This window comes from Equus asinus, chromosome 10, assembly GCF_041296235.1.
Source record: "Equus asinus isolate D_3611 breed Donkey chromosome 10, EquAss-T2T_v2, whole genome shotgun sequence".
Lineage (NCBI taxonomy): Eukaryota > Metazoa > Chordata > Mammalia > Perissodactyla > Equidae > Equus > Equus asinus.
In genome coordinates, this window is record NC_091799.1 from 31164159 (window position 1) to 31184462 (window position 20304).

At 51.2% G+C, this 20304-nt stretch overlaps 2 protein-coding genes across 2 annotated transcripts; one reads left to right on the forward strand and one right to left on the reverse strand.

Moving 5' to 3' along the window:
- Positions 1–5624: 5624 nt before the first annotated feature.
- LOC123289319 (serine/arginine repetitive matrix protein 3-like) lies at positions 5625–7663 on the reverse strand. Its single transcript, XM_044779026.2, has 3 exons — positions 7420–7663; positions 6779–6976; positions 5625–6439 (listed from the first exon to the last, which is right to left on the reverse strand). The coding sequence occupies exons 1-3, from the start codon at positions 7613–7615 to the stop codon at positions 6015–6017; spliced, it is 819 nt and encodes a 272-aa protein (XP_044634961.1). The 5' UTR covers positions 7616–7663; the 3' UTR covers positions 5625–6014.
- Positions 7664–12084: 4421 nt separating this feature from the next.
- LOC139046464 (serine/arginine repetitive matrix protein 3-like) lies at positions 12085–14123 on the forward strand. The gene is made up of 3 exons (XM_070519925.1): positions 12085–12328; positions 12772–12969; positions 13309–14123. Exons 1-3 carry the CDS (start codon positions 12133–12135, stop codon positions 13731–13733), a joined length of 819 nt encoding a protein of 272 aa, XP_070376026.1. The 5' UTR covers positions 12085–12132; the 3' UTR covers positions 13734–14123.
- Positions 14124–20304: the final 6181 nt, after the last annotated feature.

Consider the following 20304-nt stretch of genomic DNA (forward strand, 5'->3'; position numbering starts at 1 on the left):
CTGGCACTCGTCTCAGACAGCTGGAGGACATGAGAAAAACTCATCAAGTCGTCCCATTCTACCTCTGCAGACCCATGAGTATGGATGCTGAGAACCCCCAGGCCATCATGATGGTTCTGAAACAGCCCTTCTTCCATGAGGCTCACAGAAGGGCTGAACTGGCAGGCAGGGAATGGGAAGGGAGGAGGTGGAGTCAACAAACTTGTTGCAGCCAAGGCTTCTGGCTGAGATGGAGGCAAACAGCTCAAAACCCAGCAGAATGACCCAGGCAGAGCGCCCAGCAGGCCTTCCCAAGATAGTGAGCATGAAGCCCCGGTGAGATCAGCACCGTGGACAGCTCCCAGGATAGGTGGTTTTGGGAGGAGATTGAACCAAATGAGTCCCTTCAAGCATAGGATCTGTTCATTCCTTCTATCAGGAAGTGTTTGCTCCTTAATGGCAATGTTAAATACATGGTACTAAGGTAACCTTCACCACCACACTACGAGATTGCTGCCTTAATCCTAATGTTACAGATCTGGAAGCAGGCTCAGATGTTCCCTTGTCCAGGGTGACACAGATAGAAAACTGCAGGCTTTACAGTTGGACTGAGGATACTGGCTTCAAAGTCTGCTCTTTTCTCAATGCCTCCCGCAGGCAGAGCTTAAGCATCACACCTCTATGAAGAACTTCTAAAATTCCATCCCCAGTAGAACCGACCACTCCTCACTCTGCACCCACCCCATGCCACCATACCTTATACACACTTCACACCATCACAGCATCTACAACACTTTATTGCCCTTGTTTCCACATCTTCCCCTGCTGAACTATAAATGTCCTTAAGGCCAGGTCACACGTCTCCAGTTGGTAACATGTTGTCTGACACACATTAGACACTTAATAAATGCCGTTGAATAAATAGATTCAGAGGAGTTACATGAATCAATCATGAGGACAGTCCTCCATGATCAGATCCATTATAGGCAGATCAGCAAGAAAAGAGTTATGTAATTCCTGATTCTGCACCCTTTTCTTATGGTCTTCAAGACTGGAGGTACCCAGACCTCACAGGAAAGAGCCAAGTCACATTAATGAGAAGGTACTGTTGTTGCTGGGACCTGTTCTGAGGCTTCCTTAACCATGACTTGGATTTTGTGAGGTTTCATAATATTTTTACAATATTTATCTTGCACCCCATATTGATAGAGATTGTCACATCTTCCTACACAGGGTGTGTGTTACGAGAGTGAGAATTAATTCTAAGTGCTCACATGTGGAAGGCCCTGATCTCCCATCCTCCCAGGGTGACCATTGTGATAGTTTGGAGCCCTGGGTTTGGAAATAAATCCTCTAAGTGTGATCATGATGATTGGCCCAGGTGAATCAGGCTGCCTGAAGTTCAAGATACAATATGGTTCCACACACAGGTTTACATGGGAGAGTCAGTTTTCTTTATAATTTTGCTTGAAATCCACAAATTTCATGTATCCCCAAAACTTACCTTTAGTGGGCACATAATTTAGATCCCAAGAGGTCACAGATAAAAACATTATTAAGTGGATTATTAAGGGCTAGACTTGCACCCAGTCAATGTGTTGTTCTCTCTACCTGTGATATTGTGGTGTATAATAATAAATATGTATTTGGTTTTCATCCTGGTTCCTAGCACAGAGCTCCTAACACTACTGGAATTCCCTAACTGAGGAGAGTGAGGAAGCTGTGTTTTGTTACGTTAATGAGGCAAGTTTTGGAAAGCCCCCAGGTAACCAAAGAATGGCAGCTGGTTGCCAGGGGAACCAACCACGTGATCAGAGGGTTAGAACTTTCAGCCCTGACCTCTGGGAGGGAAGAGGGGCTGGAGATTGAGTTCAATCACCAACGACTGATGATTTAATCAATCATGACTATGTAATAAAGCGTCCATAAAGACACAAAAGGATGGGGTTCAGAGGGCTTCCAGGTTGGTGAACTTGTGGAGGTTGAACTTGGGGGGAGTGGCGCATGTGGAGAGGGCGTGGAAGTTCTGAGCCCTTTCCCCATTCCTTGCCTTATGCACATTGTCCATCTGGCCGTTCCTGAGTTACATCCTTTTATATTAAACCAGTAATCTAGTAAGTAAAATGTTTATCTGATTTCTGTGAGCCACTCTAGCAAATTAGTGGAACCCAAGGGTGGGTAGTTGGAACCTCTGATCTGTAGCCAGTTGGCCAGAAGAACAGGTCACAACCTGGACTTGGGATTGGCATCTGAAGTGGGTGGGAGGGCAGTTTTGTAAGACTGAGCCCTTAACCTGGGGAATCTGATGCCATCTATGGGTCGTGTCAGAATTAAGTTGAATTGTAGGACACCCAACTGGTGTCAGAGAATTGCTTGGTGTTGTGGGAAAAACACACCTCTATGTTGGAACTGGTACAAAAATCTTCCCACCCTTACTCTGCTCTTACCACTGCCAACTGTACATACATCCCCTGCATTTGTGGGACCCCTCTGGGTTTCAGAACTGCCAAGACGGGGAAGTACTGATGGCTCCAGGAAAACCAGAACAGTAGCAAGTGTAGCTACTATTACCAGACATCTCCATTTACCAATGTTTCTACTTCTCCCAAGAAGAGAATTGGACATTTTGTCATCTTCACTCTGGAATCTCCCTTCCTTTAGAGTTTTGGTTTACTTTGTGTTCACAACATTGAGTCCCAATGCTGTTGCTATGGTGGTGGTGTGGCTTTCACTCAACCACATGGCATGAGCACCAGAACTGTTTACAGAAAAAAGAATGTTTTGAAGCTTTCCCTTAAAAGGTAGTCATATGGGAGCATCTGGAGTTGGTTTTTTTTTTTTTAATGGTCTCTACCTACCACAATTCTAAGTAGAAAAATGACTGTCTAATCTGTGCTAATGTGAAGAGAGAAAAATCTTCCATGGCGTGTGTCTCCAGTCTAGGATGCTCAGTCAGTTCTGAACATCCAGGGATCACAGGGCCATGTGAAATGAGTAAGCTCAAGGAGACCACGCCTTTGCCTTTTAAATTTTACCAACTAGGTGAGTGTTTCACAAAGTGTGATCACAGGACCAACAGCACCAGCACCACTTGGAAACTTCTTAAAAATGCAAATATCAGGCTCTGTCCACATACTGCTGTGTCAGAGCATGTGGAGTGGGGCCATGCAATCCATGTTTCAACAAGACCCCCAGCTGATTCTGACACAGGTTCGAGTTTGAGAAGGTCTGCAGAAGGATATTGAGGTGCGGTGGGGGAGGAACTTCATTTACAGCAGGCCACAAGCATCCTGAGACAAAGCTCCAGAGTGGAGCATTTTATGTTTTTTTAAAAAATTCCAAAATAAGAGAATTTTTCTGTGTTTATACTAATACTGGTTTTAGGGAAAAAAGCAGCTAATTTTCTTCTACGGACACAGTTTACTCTAAAAATATCTTACCCAAGGTAGGAATTAAAAATTAGCTCGTGGAGGGGAACTGAAGCATTCCCCATCACCCATATCACTGAAATATTACTATTGTCAAAATTTCCTTTTTTATTATGAAGACTTTATTATTTTAGAGCAGTTTCAGGTTCACAGCAAAAACGAGAGGAAGGTAGAGAGATTTACCCTATGCCTCCTGACCCACACACCCACGGCCTCCCCCATTACCCACACCCCCCACGGGGGTTACGTTTGTTACACATGACGGTCCTGTCCTGTGTCGCATCATGATCGCCCGAAGTCCAGACTTTACATCGTGATTCACTCTTAGTGTTGTACGTTCTGTGGGTTTGGAACATATTTTGTAATCATAATATTTACTGAATGTAAATGATATATCCCTTTAATAATCTTAAAAATATATATAAATTGAAAATGTTTTATTACAAATTTCCTTAAAAATTTTTATAAGAACTATATATTATAAATATGCATATAGGCGCGGGTCCCATGGCCCAGTGATGGAGTTCCTGCACTCCATATCAGCGGCCCAGGGTTTCACCAGTTCGGATCCTGGGCGCACAAGTGGCACCGTCCATCAGGCCATGCTGAGGCGGCGACCCACATGCCACAACCACAAGGACCCACAACTAAAATATACAACTACGTACTGGGGGGATTTGGGGAGAAAAGAAGAAGATTAGGAAAAGTTGTTAGCTCAGGTGCTGCTCTTGAAAAAAAAAACATGTAATGTATTACAATCGTAGTGTGTATGTACATTATAATATAAATATAAAAAATGCAGGTAGGAGGTATGTGTTCGAATTTTTTTGAAGGAGTTGAACAAAGCTGAGCGATTCTGAAGCTTCTAGCAGCATCTACATATTCAGTACAAGGGCGGGCCACTTGAGGACTTCATTCAAGTGGAACTGCAACCAGCTCCAGGTACCGATCCAGGCGCTCCAGAGGGAGGTGACCCAGACTCAGGTAACCATAACTGGAACCAGTTTCATCCTCTCTTGCATGAAATGGGAAGAAAATAATGCTACCTAAACAGGCCTCCGCCCAGGGGGAGACGGGAGGGGCCACGGCAAGGGCGGAGGACGCGGGCTCGGGCTCTGGGCGCGGTCCCTACGGCCGCGGAGCCGCCGGTAGGGAGGGCTGCGGGCAGGCGCTCCCCGGCTGCGCGGTGGCGAGCAGGGCGTCAAGCGCTGTCCCCGCCCCGTGCCATGTCCAGGGGAGTACTGCGGGTTTCGGACAAACAAGAGGCAAAGAGCACAGACTTTGGAACTGAAGGTGCCTGACCTCAGCCCCCTGTTCCCTTTCCCAGTGACCTTTGGCGAGGAGATCACCCCAGAGCCTTTTTGCTCAATTCTCACATGGGAGGACACCTATTTCAGAGAGGTCCTCAAAGCAAGAAGAAAAGCAGATCTGTACTTTCACCGCCACGGACCACGACAGCGATTCGAAAGGGAAAACACGGCCTTCCTCACTTCTTGTCTTATTCCGGTTAAGGGAGAGTGCTGAGACAGACAAGAGTCGGTGGCGCGCAGTGAAAGCAGAAAGCTTTAAGAGGAGCAGAGCCAAATGGGGACTTGAGAGCAAATGCTCAATACAACTGTGAAAAGGAAAACCTCGGAAAGAAGGAGCATCAGATCAGAGCTTTGGCGGTGAGATGGGGTGTAGACAGCAGAGTGGCGTGATAGAAATAGCCCATGTGTCAATGGGAGCCATAGTAGCCAGCGAGGAGTTCTTAAGTTTGCAAGCCTTCCATCGATGTGTGCCCTTACACCATGCGCGTCGGAGGCATGTCAACGAATGTCTGCAAACATGGTAAAGTGCAAAAGCGTGGGGGTAAAACCAGGAATTGTTCAAAGAGAAAAAGAAGTGGCCAAAGAAGAGACTCGAGGGGCTAACAAATCCCTCACAAGTCTGTCTGCTGGACCACAGCGGCAAACATGTGAAACGTGTAGGACACTGCAGCAAGAGCCAAAGAGGTATTCAATACATCGAGCATCCCTCAGACAACCCAGTGCGCTCATCCGAGGTAAGGGCTTGGTTCCAGGGGGGGTTTTAAGCGTTCACCTCGAAGAAAGGCAGTCTCAGGGGAAAATTCGCCCCAAATACAGCTGTCTTTGCAGTCCGGTCCAGGCTAGGACGAAAACGAAGAAATGAATACACACACACACTAACACACACACACGCACACACAAATGTTTCTCTGTGCAGGCTTTATTTTTCCTATAGAAGGAAAACACGCAATGGTGCAAAGGTCCAAATGGGTGAGAGTGCTGGTCATCCGAGCCCCTGGAGGAAAAGAAGGGATTTGCTCTGAGCGCTCATCTTCACGGGCTGTCCTTTGGAAACGAGAAGCCCTTTCCCTGAGCGGGGATCCGGTAGGAAGGGAGGTCTGGTCGGTGCCTAACACTGTTTCCCGGACAGTTGGATGGTGTGGCGCTGTGGGAGGGAGCTCGTCGCCTGGGTGTGCGAACTGCCGCCAAGGACCCTTGCTCGGGGAGTCGGGAGGGCAGAGTCGGGGCGGGCTCCGGGGCAGACGGCAGCGGCCCGGGGAACGGCGGAGGACGCGGGCTGGGGATCTGGGCGCGATCCCTACGGCCGCGGAGCCGCCGGCAGGGAGGGCTGCAGGCAGGCGGGCCGGGGCTGAGCGGCGGCGAGCAGGGCGTCGAGCGCCGCGCCCGCCCCGTGCAGGGTCGCCCCCGCCTGCGTCAGCTGCCAGGAGAGCCAGGCGCGCTGCGAGGCGGCCGGCTGCGGGCCGCGGGAGGGCAGCGGCAGGAAGGCGCCCCCCGGAGCCCGCAGCTCGCCCAGGGCCACGTCCAGCGCGCCCACGTGGTTGAAGAGCCGGCACAGGGGCCCCGACAGGGGCGCGCGGGCTTCTGGCGACAGGTGGTGGCGGCGCTTTGGGGAGGCGGGCCCGGCCTCCCGCCTGTCCTGGGGGAGTCCGCGGCCGGCGGTCCTCTCTGGAGACCCGGGCAGGGTCCTCCTGTTCTTGAGCTGCAGGGCGGTGTGGGCAGAACCTAAGCGGGAGAGAGAAAGGGAGGTGTTGCGGTGAGTGCGCCCGGCCCCTGGGACTCCTTGCCAAGGTCCCCAGAGCCGCTTCCCGGTCCTGCTCCCGACTCCAGCCCCCTGGCCCCCAGCCCGCCCAAGCCAGCACGCCCGCCCGCCTCTGGGCCCCTCCCAGGATCGGACCCGAACCCGCGCCAGGTCCGGCACGCCTTCCTCTCAGCCCTTTCGAAAGGGCTCCCGGAGCATCTCCCCAGGGCCTGTGTCTGTCCCCTGCCCCTGGGCCCTGGGTTTGCCACCGAGGCCCCCCACCCACGTCCCCACCTGTGCCAAGGCCCGGCCCAGCAACTTACCTCCTCTGCCCTGACGTCCTGCTCTGCTGGGGTCAGCCTTGTCCTTTGGTCTCCCCTTAGCTGGGGATGGTCGTCCCCTCACCTTCTCTTCTCCCCGTCTGTGTCCGTTTTCTTGGTGGCGACTGCCAGGGGGGCCCTCAGGGCTTCTCCCCCGCTTCAGCCTGGAGCCCTCAGCCCGCAGGCTCCGCTTGGTGATCCCTGTGGGTGGAGAGGAGGGGAGTAGCGAGTGGCCCCTGCCTGTTCTCTGGAGTCTGGGGGAGAGTGGGTTGGAGGAGGCTGCAAGTCCCTCCGAGCCACACCCCCAGAGGCCTGCCGGCTCCCTCCAGCTGCCCACAGCCTCCGTGGGCAGCTCCCCAGGGCCCTAGCTTTCCTGTCCCTCTCCAGGTGACCGGGCCGCCTGGCATGCACGCTCCTGGAAACCCGGCCTCCTGTCCAGACCCGGAGCACGGCTCAGCGGGCAGAGCCCTGACCACAAGGAATCCGGCCTCCCCTTTGGGTTTCCCTGGCCGCCTTCAGCCCTGGGAAGGTCAGAGATCCTGGCGCCTGCCGCTATGCCCATCCCAGCCCCATCTCTGGCCTCTCCAAAGCCTCCCAACCCTAGCGGAAAACCCATCTCCCCCAGCGAGAAGGTGGAAGCTTACCTTCTCTGCTGTGAGAGCCCTCTGCGGTCTCCAGGATTCCCTTCGTCGCCCGCCTTTCAGAGGGATGGCGATGTTCTTCCTTCCCTTGGAAGGGCAGGTGTCCCTTGGAGTCCGTCCCTGGGTCTTCCCTATGGGAGGGCCCTTGTCTCCCTGGGTGCTCCTGGCCAGGCCTGCTGCCACGTGTGGCCCCTTCCATTTCATCCACGTCTCTGGCCTGTGCTGCAGGTCTGCAGAGCTGAGGCGAGGACCGGGGCAAAGAGCGGATGGGCAGAGGGCGTGGCTTGTGAGGAGATCCCCCTGGGCCCCCTGCTGGGCGGGACTCAGGTTGAGCCTGGGAGCCACACCCCCAGTGGGGGAGGGGACCCGAGGAGAGGAGGTCCGTTGGGGGAATTCCCCTGTCCTGCTTGGTCTCCGGGACTCTCTTGGCTGCTCACTTCCGAGCATCCGGAGCATTCGGGCTCTCTGCTGCGGGTCACTTCCGATGAGTGCTGTTTTTGGCGTTGGTTTCCCGGGGCTTTCTCTCCCTTTGTCTCCACAGTTCTGGGTGTCTGCGGGTGTCCCAGCCTGGTACGCTCCAGGCCCAGGCTCAACCCAGGCTGAGTGTCAGGGAGGAGAAAACCTCCGAGTTTGGGCGGAGCTCCATTCTCTGTGGCCGTTACTCAGGGCTGCCATCGTGGCGGGCATGCCACCGGCGACTCCACGGATCCAAAGGGTGTGGCGATGCTGCCGATTCCTCTTGTAGACCCAAAGGGCAGCTGCACTTGCAGCCCGAGGGCCATCGCCCAGGAACCTCTGCTCTCCACGACACTGCAAGTTTTGAATTTGTTCAAACCTTCCTCATTCTTTTCTCTTCACTCTCCTGCATCACGCAAGGGTTGCTCTCGCTCGTCCAGTGAAAATCCTGCCAGGCTATGCCGTCCTCATTTCTTTAAACCCAGAAGCTTCTGCCTTCCTCACCGACAAGGCTCATGGAGGGAAGGACACGAAGCTCAAAGGACTCCAGGGAAAATCGTGAGAGAGAGGGCAGAATCAGATTTGGGAGTCCGGGGCTTTTGGCGCTCACCGGTGATGGGACGGAAAAGCCACGTGTTCACAGGTTCCATCCAAAAGGGTCCTTTGTCATCTCACTTCAGAGGAAACATCACAGCAAGAGTCTTGGCTAGAGTGATTCCCTGCCTGGATGATTCACTGACATCCCAGGTTCTTTCCCATTGGCCCTTGAACATTTCAGGCTCAGTGATTTATTGATTCTCTAGGGCTGCTAGCAGTCAGGATCTCAACCTCCTGCCTGCCTGCCTGAGCCTCATCCATCCACCCACCAGCAGGAGGCTTGGTCCATAGAAGGTGAACCTCTTGTCTTTAGGTTGGAAGAAATAAGATGCAGTCTTCAAAAGAGTTGAAGACTTCAAGGAAGGCTGATTATTGCTGGCAGTTGGGGACACAGTCACCAACAACATTTTTCCTCATGCCATTGGCAAGTTAGCACCAGGTGAATTATTTTCCAGACTTTGCATGCTTTGATATGAACTGTAGTGGTTTTTATTATTAGTGAGTTGAAGAACTGTTTCAGAAATGACAGTTTGAGAGTTTGGTGAGATATTTTAGCTAACGAGTCCTGACCGCTGAATGTTATTCCTGAGGCTGTCTAGAGAGACTCCTGGAAACAGAAAGAGATTTGGCCTGTTGTACCCTTGGAGGGCTTGGACCCAGAGTGCAAGGGTCACTCCATGTTCTCCAAACTGTTCTAGCCAGCGGCAAGCTCTCCTGTTCTCTTCTCCCCATTTCCTCTGTATCTTACTCCACTTCTGGTATATTGGAACACAGGACGCATTCTAATTCACCACAACCCAACGAAGTCAGTAGTCCCTGTGTGGAGTCCTTTCAAAAAGGAGTGGTGTGTGCGTGTGTATTTCTGTGTGTATCTGTGTGATTTTCATTGTGTGTGTTAAAAACAGCATCCACTTCGCATTGAGTGCTAGGTGACTCTTGACTTCGGTTTTCTGCCCACCGAAGGAGAATGAACAGTTTTCACCTATCGGCCTTACCCCAAGCAGTTCGTTTGGTTTCTCTTCTTCTGCCTAAATGGCTATTACTGCTGTTCCGGGGACTGCTCAGAACAGTTACCTGGAGTGACGCTGGGCAGGTGGAGGAGGAGAATGATGGGATCGCACTGGGGTTTATCAGTAGTTCCCTCAGGTCAGGATATGGAAAGCTGTTCCTGCATTGTCAGCCTTTGTGGTAAAATACATGTAGAAATAAGGGACAGATTGTGAATTTTGATACATATAATCATTTGACCCTGCTGAAGGAAAAAACAGAGGGAAGAAGTGGTAAGAGGCAAAATACATCCCTGGAAGAGAGAGTAGCAAGCATTGAAGTAGTAGGACATTTTGCAGTGCTGTTGGGATGTCTCCTGAGCTGGAAGCTACCTGTCTGTGTCCGTTCTGTTTCAGCCCCTCTGATATCAGTGTGTGCAGATGGTGCTCACTGATCTTCAGTTGAGACCTGTTTTATTGTCCCAGAGCTAGAAAGTGGCAGTTTTGAAACTAGACTGAGGCAGTAAGCTAGGTTGAAAGCAAAGCAAGTGTTCATGTCATAATCAGTTTTGTAAATAGGAGTTGGGACTCTCATAATGAGCAAAAATTATTTTTCATTTGGCTTTTAGGCTTTTTTGGTTTTTAGAGGTTTTGATAAATTTGTCTTCTTATGTAGACTTTTGTTGCTGCCTCAATACATATTTGAGCATCTACCAGGAGCCAGTAATCCCAGTACTAAACACCACACTCTGCACTGTAGACCCCTCAGCCATCCTTCACAGGACACGGTCCATTCAGGGGGCACTTCTCCTAGTATTAAGGGTGAAATCAAGGTTTTTCTCAAGGGCATGAGAAAAAGTGAAAATTATGTTCTCAGTTTGCTGCTGTTTAGCCAACAGAGGGCAAACAGAACCTCTGAGCACTTATTCTTGAAGCCTCTAGTTCCTTTTTCCTCTCCAACAGCCACTGGAGGGAGGGGGATGTGAAAAGCAATATGATCAGAATGTAATGAAGGAACAGACCTCCCTTGGAGTCAGATACCATTGTTTAAAAAAAAAAAAAAAAAAAGGCCCCATGGGCAGAAGCCTCAAAATCAGAGGTTTCCCCAGTGTTCTTTGAATCCATTTTTTAAAGCTATTAAAGCACCCTTAAAATAAGCCTGCCATCTTGTAAGAGCAGGAAGAGGGTTACCCGTCTTTCCACCACCAGCTGCAGGGCCAGCTCTGCTTTAGGCTCCCTCGAGCCACACTCCCCTGCCTCCAGCCTGTTCTTTACAACATGTCAGCGTGGGGTTGATTATAGTCTTTCTCTCTAACTTAGCAAAATTGAGTTACAATTAAAATTTGAAGTGAAATGAAGAGAGACCACAGACATAGGACTTTGATTCACAATGCATTTTATTCTCATGTTTTCACATTCACTAGTAGTTTCTAACATTGTGCTTGGCCAATTTGTAATTTCCAGGGTGAGTCTGGATCAAGTCAGTGTGTGAGTAGGGTCAGGGCTCAGCCTATAGCCAGGATGAGGGCTCAAACTACTACTGGGATTATGGTTTACACTGTGGTTGGGATCAAGGTTCATCCTGTAGCTGTGATTAGGGCTTGGTCTGTGACTAGGGTAGAGACACATGGATGCCCTCCACCAAGCCCCCTGCTGGTGGGTAGGTGGATGAGGCTCCAGCAGGCACACAGGTGGTTGAGATCTTGAGAGCCTCAGATCATCTTGCCATGCCATTTCCCCTGAGGTGAGATGACAAAGAACTCTTTTGGATGGAACTGTGAACACGTGGCTTTTCCGTCCCATCACCGGTGAGCGCCAAAAGCCCCGGACTCCCAAATCTGATTCTGCCCTCTCTCTCTCACGATTTTCCCTGGAGTCCTTTGAGCTTCGTGTCCTTCCCTCCATGAGCCTTGTCGGTGAGGAAGGCAGAAGCTTCTGGGTTTAAAGAAATGAGGACGGCATAGCCTGGCAGGATTTTCACTGGACGAGCGAGAGCAACCCTTGCGTGATGCAGGAGAGTGAAGAGAAAAGAATGAGGAAGGTTTGAACAAATTCAAAACTTGCAGTGTCGTGGAGAGCAGAGGTTCCTGGGCGATGGCCCTCGGGCTGCAAGTGCAGCTGCCCTTTGGGTCTACAAGAGGAATCGGCAGCATCGCCACACCCTTTGGATCCGTGGAGTCGCCGGTGGCATGCCCGCCACGATGGCAGCCCTGAGTAACGGCCACAGAGAATGGAGCTCCGCCCAAACTCGGAGGTTTTCTCCTCCCTGACACTCAGCCTGGGTTGAGCCTGGGCCTGGAGCGTACCAGGCTGGGACACCCGCAGACACCCAGAACTGTGGAGACAAAGGGAGAGAAAGCCCCGGGAAACCAACGCCAAAAACAGCACTCATCGGAAGTGACCCGCAGCAGAGAGCCCGAATGCTCCGGATGCTCGGAAGTGAGCAGCCAAGAGAGTCCCGGAGACCAAGCAGGACAGGGGAATTCCCCCAACGGACCTCCTCTCCTCGGGTCCCCTCCCCCACTGGGGGTGTGGCTCCCAGGCTCAACCTGAGTCCCGCCCAGCAGGGGGCCCAGGGGGATCTCCTCACAAGCCACGCCCTCTGCCCATCCGCTCTTTGCCCCGGTCCTCGCCTCAGCTCTGCAGACCTGCAGCACAGGCCAGAGACGTGGATGAAATGGAAGGGGCCACACGTGGCAGCAGGCCTGGCCAGGAGCACCCAGGGAGACAAGGGCCCTCCCATAGGGAAGACCCAGGGACGGACTCCAAGGGACACCTGCCCTTCCAAGGGAAGGAAGAACATCGCCATCCCTCTGAAAGGCGGGCGACGAAGGGAATCCTGGAGACCGCAGAGGGCTCTCACAGCAGAGAAGGTAAGCTTCCACCTTCTCGCTGGGGGAGATGGGTTTTCCGCTAGGGTTGGGAGGCTTTGGAGAGGCCAGAGATGGGGCTGGGATGGGCATAGCGGCAGGCGCCAGGATCTCTGACCTTCCCAGGGCTGAAGGCGGCCAGGGAAACCCAAAGGGGAGGCCGGATTCCTTGTGGTCAGGGCTCTGCCCGCTGAGCCGTGCTCCGGGTCTGGACAGGAGGCCGGGTTTCCAGGAGCGTGCATGCCAGGCGGCCCGGTCACCTGGAGAGGGACAGGAAAGCTAGGGCCCTGGGGAGCTGCCCACGGAGGCTGTGGGCAGCTGGAGGGAGCCGGCAGGCCTCTGGGGGTGTGGCTCGGAGGGACTTGCAGCCTCCTCCAACCCACTCTCCCCCAGACTCCAGAGAACAGGCAGGGGCCACTCGCTACTCCCCTCCTCTCCACCCACAGGGATCACCAAGCGGAGCCTGCGGGCTGAGGGCTCCAGGCTGAAGCGGGGGAGAAGCCCTGAGGGCCCCCCTGGCAGTCGCCACCAAGAAAACGGACACAGACGGGGAGAAGAGAAGGTGAGGGGACGACCATCCCCAGCTAAGGGGAGACCAAAGGACAAGGCTGACCCCAGCAGAGCAGGACGTCAGGGCAGAGGAGGTAAGTTGCTGGGCCGGGCCTTGGCACAGGTGGGGACGTGGGTGGGGGGCCTCGGTGGCAAACCCAGGGCCCAGGGGCAGGGGACAGACACAGGCCCTGGGGAGATGCTCCGGGAGCCCTTTCGAAAGGGCTGAGAGGAAGGCGTGCCGGACCTGGCGCGGGTTCGGGTCCGATCCTGGGAGGGGCCCAGAGGCGGGCGGGCGTGCTGGCTTGGGCGGGCTGGGGGCCAGGGGGCTGGAGTCGGGAGCAGGACCGGGAAGCGGCTCTGGGGACCTTGGCAAGGAGTCCCAGGGGCCGGGCGCACTCACCGCAACACCTCCCTTTCTCTCTCCCGCTTAGGTTCTGCCCACACCGCCCTGCAGCTCAAGAACAGGAGGACCCTGCCCGGGTCTCCAGAGAGGACCGCCGGCCGCGGACTCCCCCAGGACAGGCGGGAGGCCGGGCCCGCCTCCCCAAAGCGCCGCCACCACCTGTCGCCAGAAGCCCGCGCGCCCCTGTCGGGGCCCCTGTGCCGGCTCTTCAACCACGTGGGCGCGCTGGACGTGGCCCTGGGCGAGCTGCGGGCTCCGGGGGGCGCCTTCCTGCCGCTGCCCTCCCGCGGCCCGCAGCCGGCCGCCTCGCAGCGCGCCTGGCTCTCCTGGCAGCTGACGCAGGCGGGGGCGACCCTGCACGGGGCGGGCGCGGCGCTCGACGCCCTGCTCGCCGCCGCTCAGCCCCGGCCCGCCTGCCTGCAGCCCTCCCTGCCGGCGGCTCCGCGGCCGTAGGGATCGCGCCCAGATCCCCAGCCCGCGTCCTCCGCCGTTCCCCGGGCCGCTGCCGTCTGCCCCGGAGCCCGCCCCGACTCTGCCCTCCCGACTCCCCGAGCAAGGGTCCTTGGCGGCAGTTCGCACACCCAGGCGACGAGCTCCCTCCCACAGCGCCACACCATCCAACTGTCCGGGAAACAGTGTTAGGCACCGACCAGACCTCCCTTCCTACCGGATCCCCGCTCAGGGAAAGGGCTTCTCGTTTCCAAAGGACAGCCCGTGAAGATGAGCGCTCAGAGCAAATCCCTTCTTTTCCTCCAGGGGCTCGGATGACCAGCACTCTCACCCATTTGGACCTTTGCACCATTGCGTGTTTTCCTTCTATAGGAAAAATAAAGCCTGCACAGAGAAACATTTGTGTGTGCGTGTGTGTGTGTTAGTGTGTGTGTGTATTCATTTCTTCGTTTTCGTCCTAGCCTGGACCGGACTGCAAAGACAGCTGTATTTGGGGCGAATTTTCCCCTGAGACTGCCTTTCTTCGAGGTGAACGCTTAAAACCCCCCCTGGAACCAAGCCCTTACCTCGGATGAGCGCACTGGGTTGTCTGAGGGATGCTCGATGTATTGAATACCTCTTTGGCTCTTGCTGCAGTGTCCTACACGTTTCACATGTTTGCCGCTGTGGTCCAGCAGACAGACTTGTGAGGGATTTGTTAGCCCCTCGAGTCTCTTCTTTGGCCACTTCTTTTTCTCTTTGAACAATTCCTGGTTTTACCCCCACGCTTTTGCACTTTACCATGTTTGCAGACATTCGTTGACATGCCTCCGACGCGCATGGTGTAAGGGCACACATCGATGGAAGGCTTGCAAACTTAAGAACTCCTCGCTGGCTACTATGGCTCCCATTGACACATGGGCTATTTCTATCACGCCACTCTGCTGTCTACACCCCATCTCACCGCCAAAGCTCTGATCTGATGCTCCTTCTTTCCGAGGTTTTCCTTTTCACAGTTGTATTGAGCATTTGCTCTCAAGTCCCCATTTGGCTCTGCTCCTCTTAAAGCTTTCTGCTTTCACTGCGCGCCACCGACTCTTGTCTGTCTCAGCACTCTCCCTTAACCGGAATAAGACAAGAAGTGAGGAAGGCCGTGTTTTCCCTTTCGAATCGCTGTCGTGGTCCGTGGCGGTGAAAGTACAGATCTGCTTTTCTTCTTGCTTTGAGGACCTCTCTGAAATAGGTGTCCTCCCATGTGAGAATTGAGCAAAAAGGCTCTGGGGTGATCTCCTCGCCAAAGGTCACTGGGAAAGGGAACAGGGGGCTGAGGTCAGGCACCTTCAGTTCCAAAGTCTGTGCTCTTTGCCTCTTGTTTGTCCGAAACCCGCAGTACTCCCCTGGACATGGCACGGGGCGGGGACAGCGCTTGACGCCCTGCTCGCCACCGCGCAGCCGGGGAGCGCCTGCCCGCAGCCCTCCCTACCGGCGGCTCCGCGGCCGTAGGGACCGCGCGCAGAGCCCGAGCCCGCGTCCTCCGCCCTTGCCGTGGCCCCTCCCGTCTCCCCCTGGGCGGAGGCCTGTTTAGGTAGCATTATTTTCTTCCCATTTCATGCAAGAGAGGATGAAACTGGTTCCAGTTATGGTTACCTGAGTCTGGGTCACCTCCCTCTGGAGCGCCTGGATCGGTACCTGGAGCTGGTTGCAGTTCCACTTGAATGAAGTCCTCAAGTGGCCCGCCCTTGTACTGAATATGTAGATGCTGCTAGAAGCTTCAGAATCGCTCAGCTTTGTTCAACTCCTTCAAAAAAATTCGAACACATACCTCCTACCTGCATTTTTTATATTTATATTATAATGTACATACACACTACGATTGTAATACATTACATGTTTTTTTTTTCAAGAGCAGCACCTGAGCTAACAACTTTTCCTAATCTTCTTCTTTTCTCCCCAAATCCCCCCAGTACGTAGTTGTATATTTTAGTTGTGGGTCCTTGTGGTTGTGGCATGTGGGTCGCCGCCTCAGCATGGCCTGATGGACGGTGCCATTTGTGCGCCCAGGATCCAAACTGGCGAAACCCTGGGCCACTGATATGGAGCGCAGGAACTCCATCACTGGGCCATGGGACCCGCGCCTATATGCATATTTATAATATATAGTTCTCATAAAAATTTTTAAAGAAATTTGTAATAAAACATTTTCAATTTATATATATTTTTAAGATTATTAAAGGGATATATCATTTACACTCAGTAAATATTATGATTACAAAATATGTTCCAAACCCACAGAACGTACAACACTAAGAGTGAACCACGATGTAAAGTCTGGACTTCGGGCGATCATGATGCGACGCGGGACTGGACGGTCATGTGTAACAAACGTAACCCCCGTGGGGGATGTGGGTAATGGGGGAGGCCGTGGGTGTGTGGGTCAGGAGGCATAGGGTAAATCTCTCTACCTTCCTCTCGTTTTTGCTGTGAACCTGAAGCTGCTCTAAAATAATAAAGTCTTCATAATAAAAAAGGAAATTTTGACAATAGTAATATTTCAGTGATATGGGTGATGGGGAATGCTTCAGTTCCCCTCCATGAGCTAACTTTTAATTCCTGCCTTGGGTAAGATATTGTTAGAATAAACTGTGTCCAAAGAAGAAAATTAGCTGCTTTTCCCCCTAAAACCAGTATTAGTATAAACACACAAAAATTCTTATTTTGAAATTTTTAAAAAAAGCATAAAATGCTCCACTCTGGAGCTTTGTCTCAGGATGCTTGTGGCCTGCTGTAAATGAAGTTCCTCCCCCACCGCACCTCAATACCCTTCTTCACAGCTTCTCAAACTTGAACCTGCATCAGAATCAGCTGGGCGTCTTGTTGATACATGGATTGCACGGCCTCCCTCCACCTGCTCTGACACAGCAGTATGTGGGCGGAGCCTGATATTTGCATTTTTAACAAGTTTCCAAGTGGTGCTGATGCTGTTGGTTATGATGTTTTGACATCTTAATAATCTTACCGGCAGGGGAGTGACTGCCTCTCCCAGGGCTAGCCAATTCTTAGAGACAGCAAAGGACTCAACTTTGATGTACATACCAAAGCAGCCTTGAGTAGCCCCAGCCACCTCCTTATAGAACTCTCACACCCAAGCCACTCTTTCCCTTGCCCTAAACCACCCTAGGGCCAGGTATGAGGCAACTGGAGACCACCCCTCTAGCCCAGAGCCCACCAGCAAGCATTATTCAAACTAGCCAACCTAAGCTGTTTACCCTCCATTTTCTTTCTCTCAGAAATCCCAGTAAAGGCTCTGGCTCAGGCTTTCTTTCATTCCTGTCTTCTGCCACCTGACCATTTCCCCTGTGGCCCCACATGACATGCAGTGACCCCCTGTCTCTGGAACCTGTGAGAATAATAAACTTCTTCCTTCCAAGCCTCCTTCTCATTTCCTCTGGGGGCTGCACTGACATTACCATGTCGTATTCAACCATACATTCTTAGCGCAGAGCCCCTCTTGGAGAATTGCCATTGGGCATCAGCAGCAAGGGAACAGCCAGAGATGCGTTTGGGTCAAGAGAGACATTCAGGGAGGAGCCAAGACTGTGAAGTGTTACTTTCAAGGAATGAGCTTGTCAGTGAACGAGGAAGAATACAGATGCTGTGTTTGGCAAATTCTTTGACTGAAAATAAGGAGGAGCCTTCTCTTCATTAACAAACATAAAAAATTGAAGGAAACTAGGAAGAGAACTGGACACACAGAACAGTGGTGAGATGATTCCTACACAGTCCAGGTGCTCAGGCATTTTCAAAGTTGCTTCATCAACTGAAAATGAAGCCAGGAAACAACAATTTGATGTGAGAAGAAGAGAAAAACGTGAACTATGGTCCATAATCAGTCAGACAGATTTAAATTCACTTTTGTGTGTTTATTTTGCACATGGTATTTCTCAGTGCATATATTTTATAGAACAAAGTGTTCTCATTTACATGTACAATAATTTTACTTCATATCATTCAAATTCAAATGCAGGTCCTCAAAAATATATTTCCCAGTATGCAATATTTTAAAAAAAATTTCCTTCAGTAAACTGCAGGAGAATTCATGTTTTCCCTGGAGACAGTAAATTCCTGGACAGTTTTCCTGACTGCAGTAGGAACAGAGAACATCACTCCTTCCAGCCTGACTCCAGGGTGGAGCATCAGTGAAGCTCCTCTTTTCAGGACGAATGGGGCACATTGAGCTCTAGGGATGAGGCTGAATTTCTGGACACCTGACCTCAATCCTCCATCAAATAATTTCAGCTGTAAAAGAGCTTAAGTGTGTTATTTTCTCCATTTGAGGTTGAAAATTGAACTTACGTAAGGGCAAAAGTAGGCAGTATATTCCGGTAATCCCAAGGAGGCCGAAAGGGAACACCTGCTTCAGGAATACTGGTACTAACACCCACGGAAAGCTGCCCTCACACCCAGAGTTGAGGTGGCACAGACCGAGACTCCTCTCCCCACACTCCCTGGGAATTCAGGGAACACAGCAATGAGCACCAGGAAAACCACCAGACTCATCAGAAGAACCTCAGACACGGCTTTCAAAGGTAGTTGTATATTAATTCATTTTCTGAGCCTCATCATCTCCCGAATCAGATCTTGACGCTCTTATAATGTATTTGCCTTGATTAATCCATGCTTTCATTAGTGTATACCACGCAAGGATTATATGAACATAGGCAAACTGAAAAAAAGAAAGGGACAAAAACTGATTAATGAGCCATAGGAACAGAAATGATTAATACAGGAGTATTCAGTCATTTTTAGCAAAAGACTCTCTAGTTCTGAGTTCTCCTGATTCATTCTTGGCCTTTTCTTGAGTGATCAGGATGATGAAATGATGAGTTGCATAAAAAGAGAAACAGAACACTAAAGAACTTAAGCATGCCAGTGGGATTTTTGTGTTAGAAAGGAAGGAATTTGTTGGGCAAAAAGGGGAGAAGATGGATCTAGGAAAGTAGGGTGTGCTGGTGTGCTCACCTGTGCCCTGGGCAGCAGACCCTGCCCCCGGGGGCAAAGAACCCTCTGCCCAGTTTCCTTGACCTGAAATAGAGACCTCTCTGGATAGACGTGGATTCATATAAAATAGACAAGATTTCTGAGGTCTGGTTTGTGATTATCTTTGGAGGGGGTATGTGTGTATTGGGGAGGAGGGTGAGAGGAGTGGAGGATGACAGGAAAAGCAACTTTACGAATAGTGTGAGGAGGTAAAATTTGCATGGATTGTGAATTTGGGGTTCCTGTTGAATGTATTTTCATTCAAACTCACAATTCACGGCCCTCTGGCCTTCTTCACCTGATGGGAGAGTGCAGTAAAGAACTGTCTAGACCAGGGACTGGTTTTTTGTTTTTTTTTCTAATCACCTCTTTCCACTTATCTGCTTGAAGGTTTCCTTCGAGGAGATTCACAGGACTGGTTGTGAAATCAGTTCTTGAAACGTGGGCTGATGAGGAATAAAAGTGGATGGAGAAGAGGTTCGGAATGGGCATCATTCATCTTAAACAATGTTTTGTGTGCAAGGAACTTAAAGAGTGGGCCCCACCCTGGTACAACCCAAATTGCAAAATAGGAGCTCTAGAAATTTTCAGGGACCTGAGTATAGAAAGGATAATTCTTGAGATTTTCACTTACCAGATCACATATAAACTGAATGACAGTCAAGTGAGTTGAAAGCATAGGAAGGAGTGTGTCCCACTGTCAACCTCTCTGCATGCTGAGTGAATAAGCATATATACCATCCCAATGTGTGAGCATCTGTCATAGTGACTGAGTGATGGCACCAGCGTCAGTCTATATCTAAATCTTACTAAATCTAGTAATAACTTTCTTTCTTATTTTGAGACAACAATAGTCTTGGCTATTTTTCAACTTCAATCTATGACCTTGGAATCAATGTGAGTCTCCCCTTTAAAGAGCCAATGATGCTGTGAACCATATTGATTGACATCCTTGCCTTCTTCACTCAATTCTATTCCCTGAGTTTAATGTGTGGAATCAGATCTTGAGTCAGAGTTGTATTTGATAAAATGCATCCATGCAAGAAAACAGAATGTTAATACTAAAAACGTCAGTGCCCACAGTGTAGAAAGCGGTGCTCTTATTCACCAAACTTGTCTTCCCTTCACTTTAATCAGAAAATTAGATTCTATTTCACAGCCTCTTTACTCTTAGCTCTGGGCATGTGAAGGAGTTCTGGCCACGTATATGTGTCTAGAAGTGACGTTTGCCCCATAGGGGCTGGCCAGTGAAAACACCCCCATGAGGGGCAACAGCTTTTTCACCCTTTGTGATGAGTGGGCTAGGGTTGAACACTGTAGCAGGATTTGATGTCATATGTTGACAATGGCAAATCTGCAAAATGGATGGTACTCAGGTCCTTAAATCATTGTTGGGAGAAAAGCAACAAGCAGGATCATTTGATCTTTGAAAGCCTATGTTTAGCTATTATATGAAGCTAAGTTTGTGTGATGTTCAAAGAAAAAATATTTTTGTATCTATCTGTTACAGCAGTGAACTTCACCGACATTGTCAGAAGTCAGTAACATAATAGCACAC

What these genes read in the sequence shown, in the direction of transcription:
- LOC123289319 (XM_044779026.2), bottom strand. Translation starts at nt 7,615, where the DNA reads ATGGAAGGGGCCACACGTGGCAGCAGGCCTGGCCAGGAGCACCCAGGG. An exon ending in GGGCTCTCACAGCAGAGAAG is followed by an intron (nt 6,977 to 7,419) that starts GTAAGCTTCCAC and finishes CTCCACCCACAG; the next exon opens with GGATCACCAAGCGGAGCCTG. An exon ending in AGGACGTCAGGGCAGAGGAG is followed by an intron (nt 6,440 to 6,778) that starts GTAAGTTGCTGG and finishes TCTCCCGCTTAG; the next exon opens with GTTCTGCCCACACCGCCCTG.
- LOC139046464 (XM_070519925.1), top strand. Translation starts at nt 12,133, where the DNA reads ATGGAAGGGGCCACACGTGGCAGCAGGCCTGGCCAGGAGCACCCAGGG. An exon ending in GGGCTCTCACAGCAGAGAAG is followed by an intron (nt 12,329 to 12,771) that starts GTAAGCTTCCAC and finishes CTCCACCCACAG; the next exon opens with GGATCACCAAGCGGAGCCTG. An exon ending in AGGACGTCAGGGCAGAGGAG is followed by an intron (nt 12,970 to 13,308) that starts GTAAGTTGCTGG and finishes TCTCCCGCTTAG; the next exon opens with GTTCTGCCCACACCGCCCTG.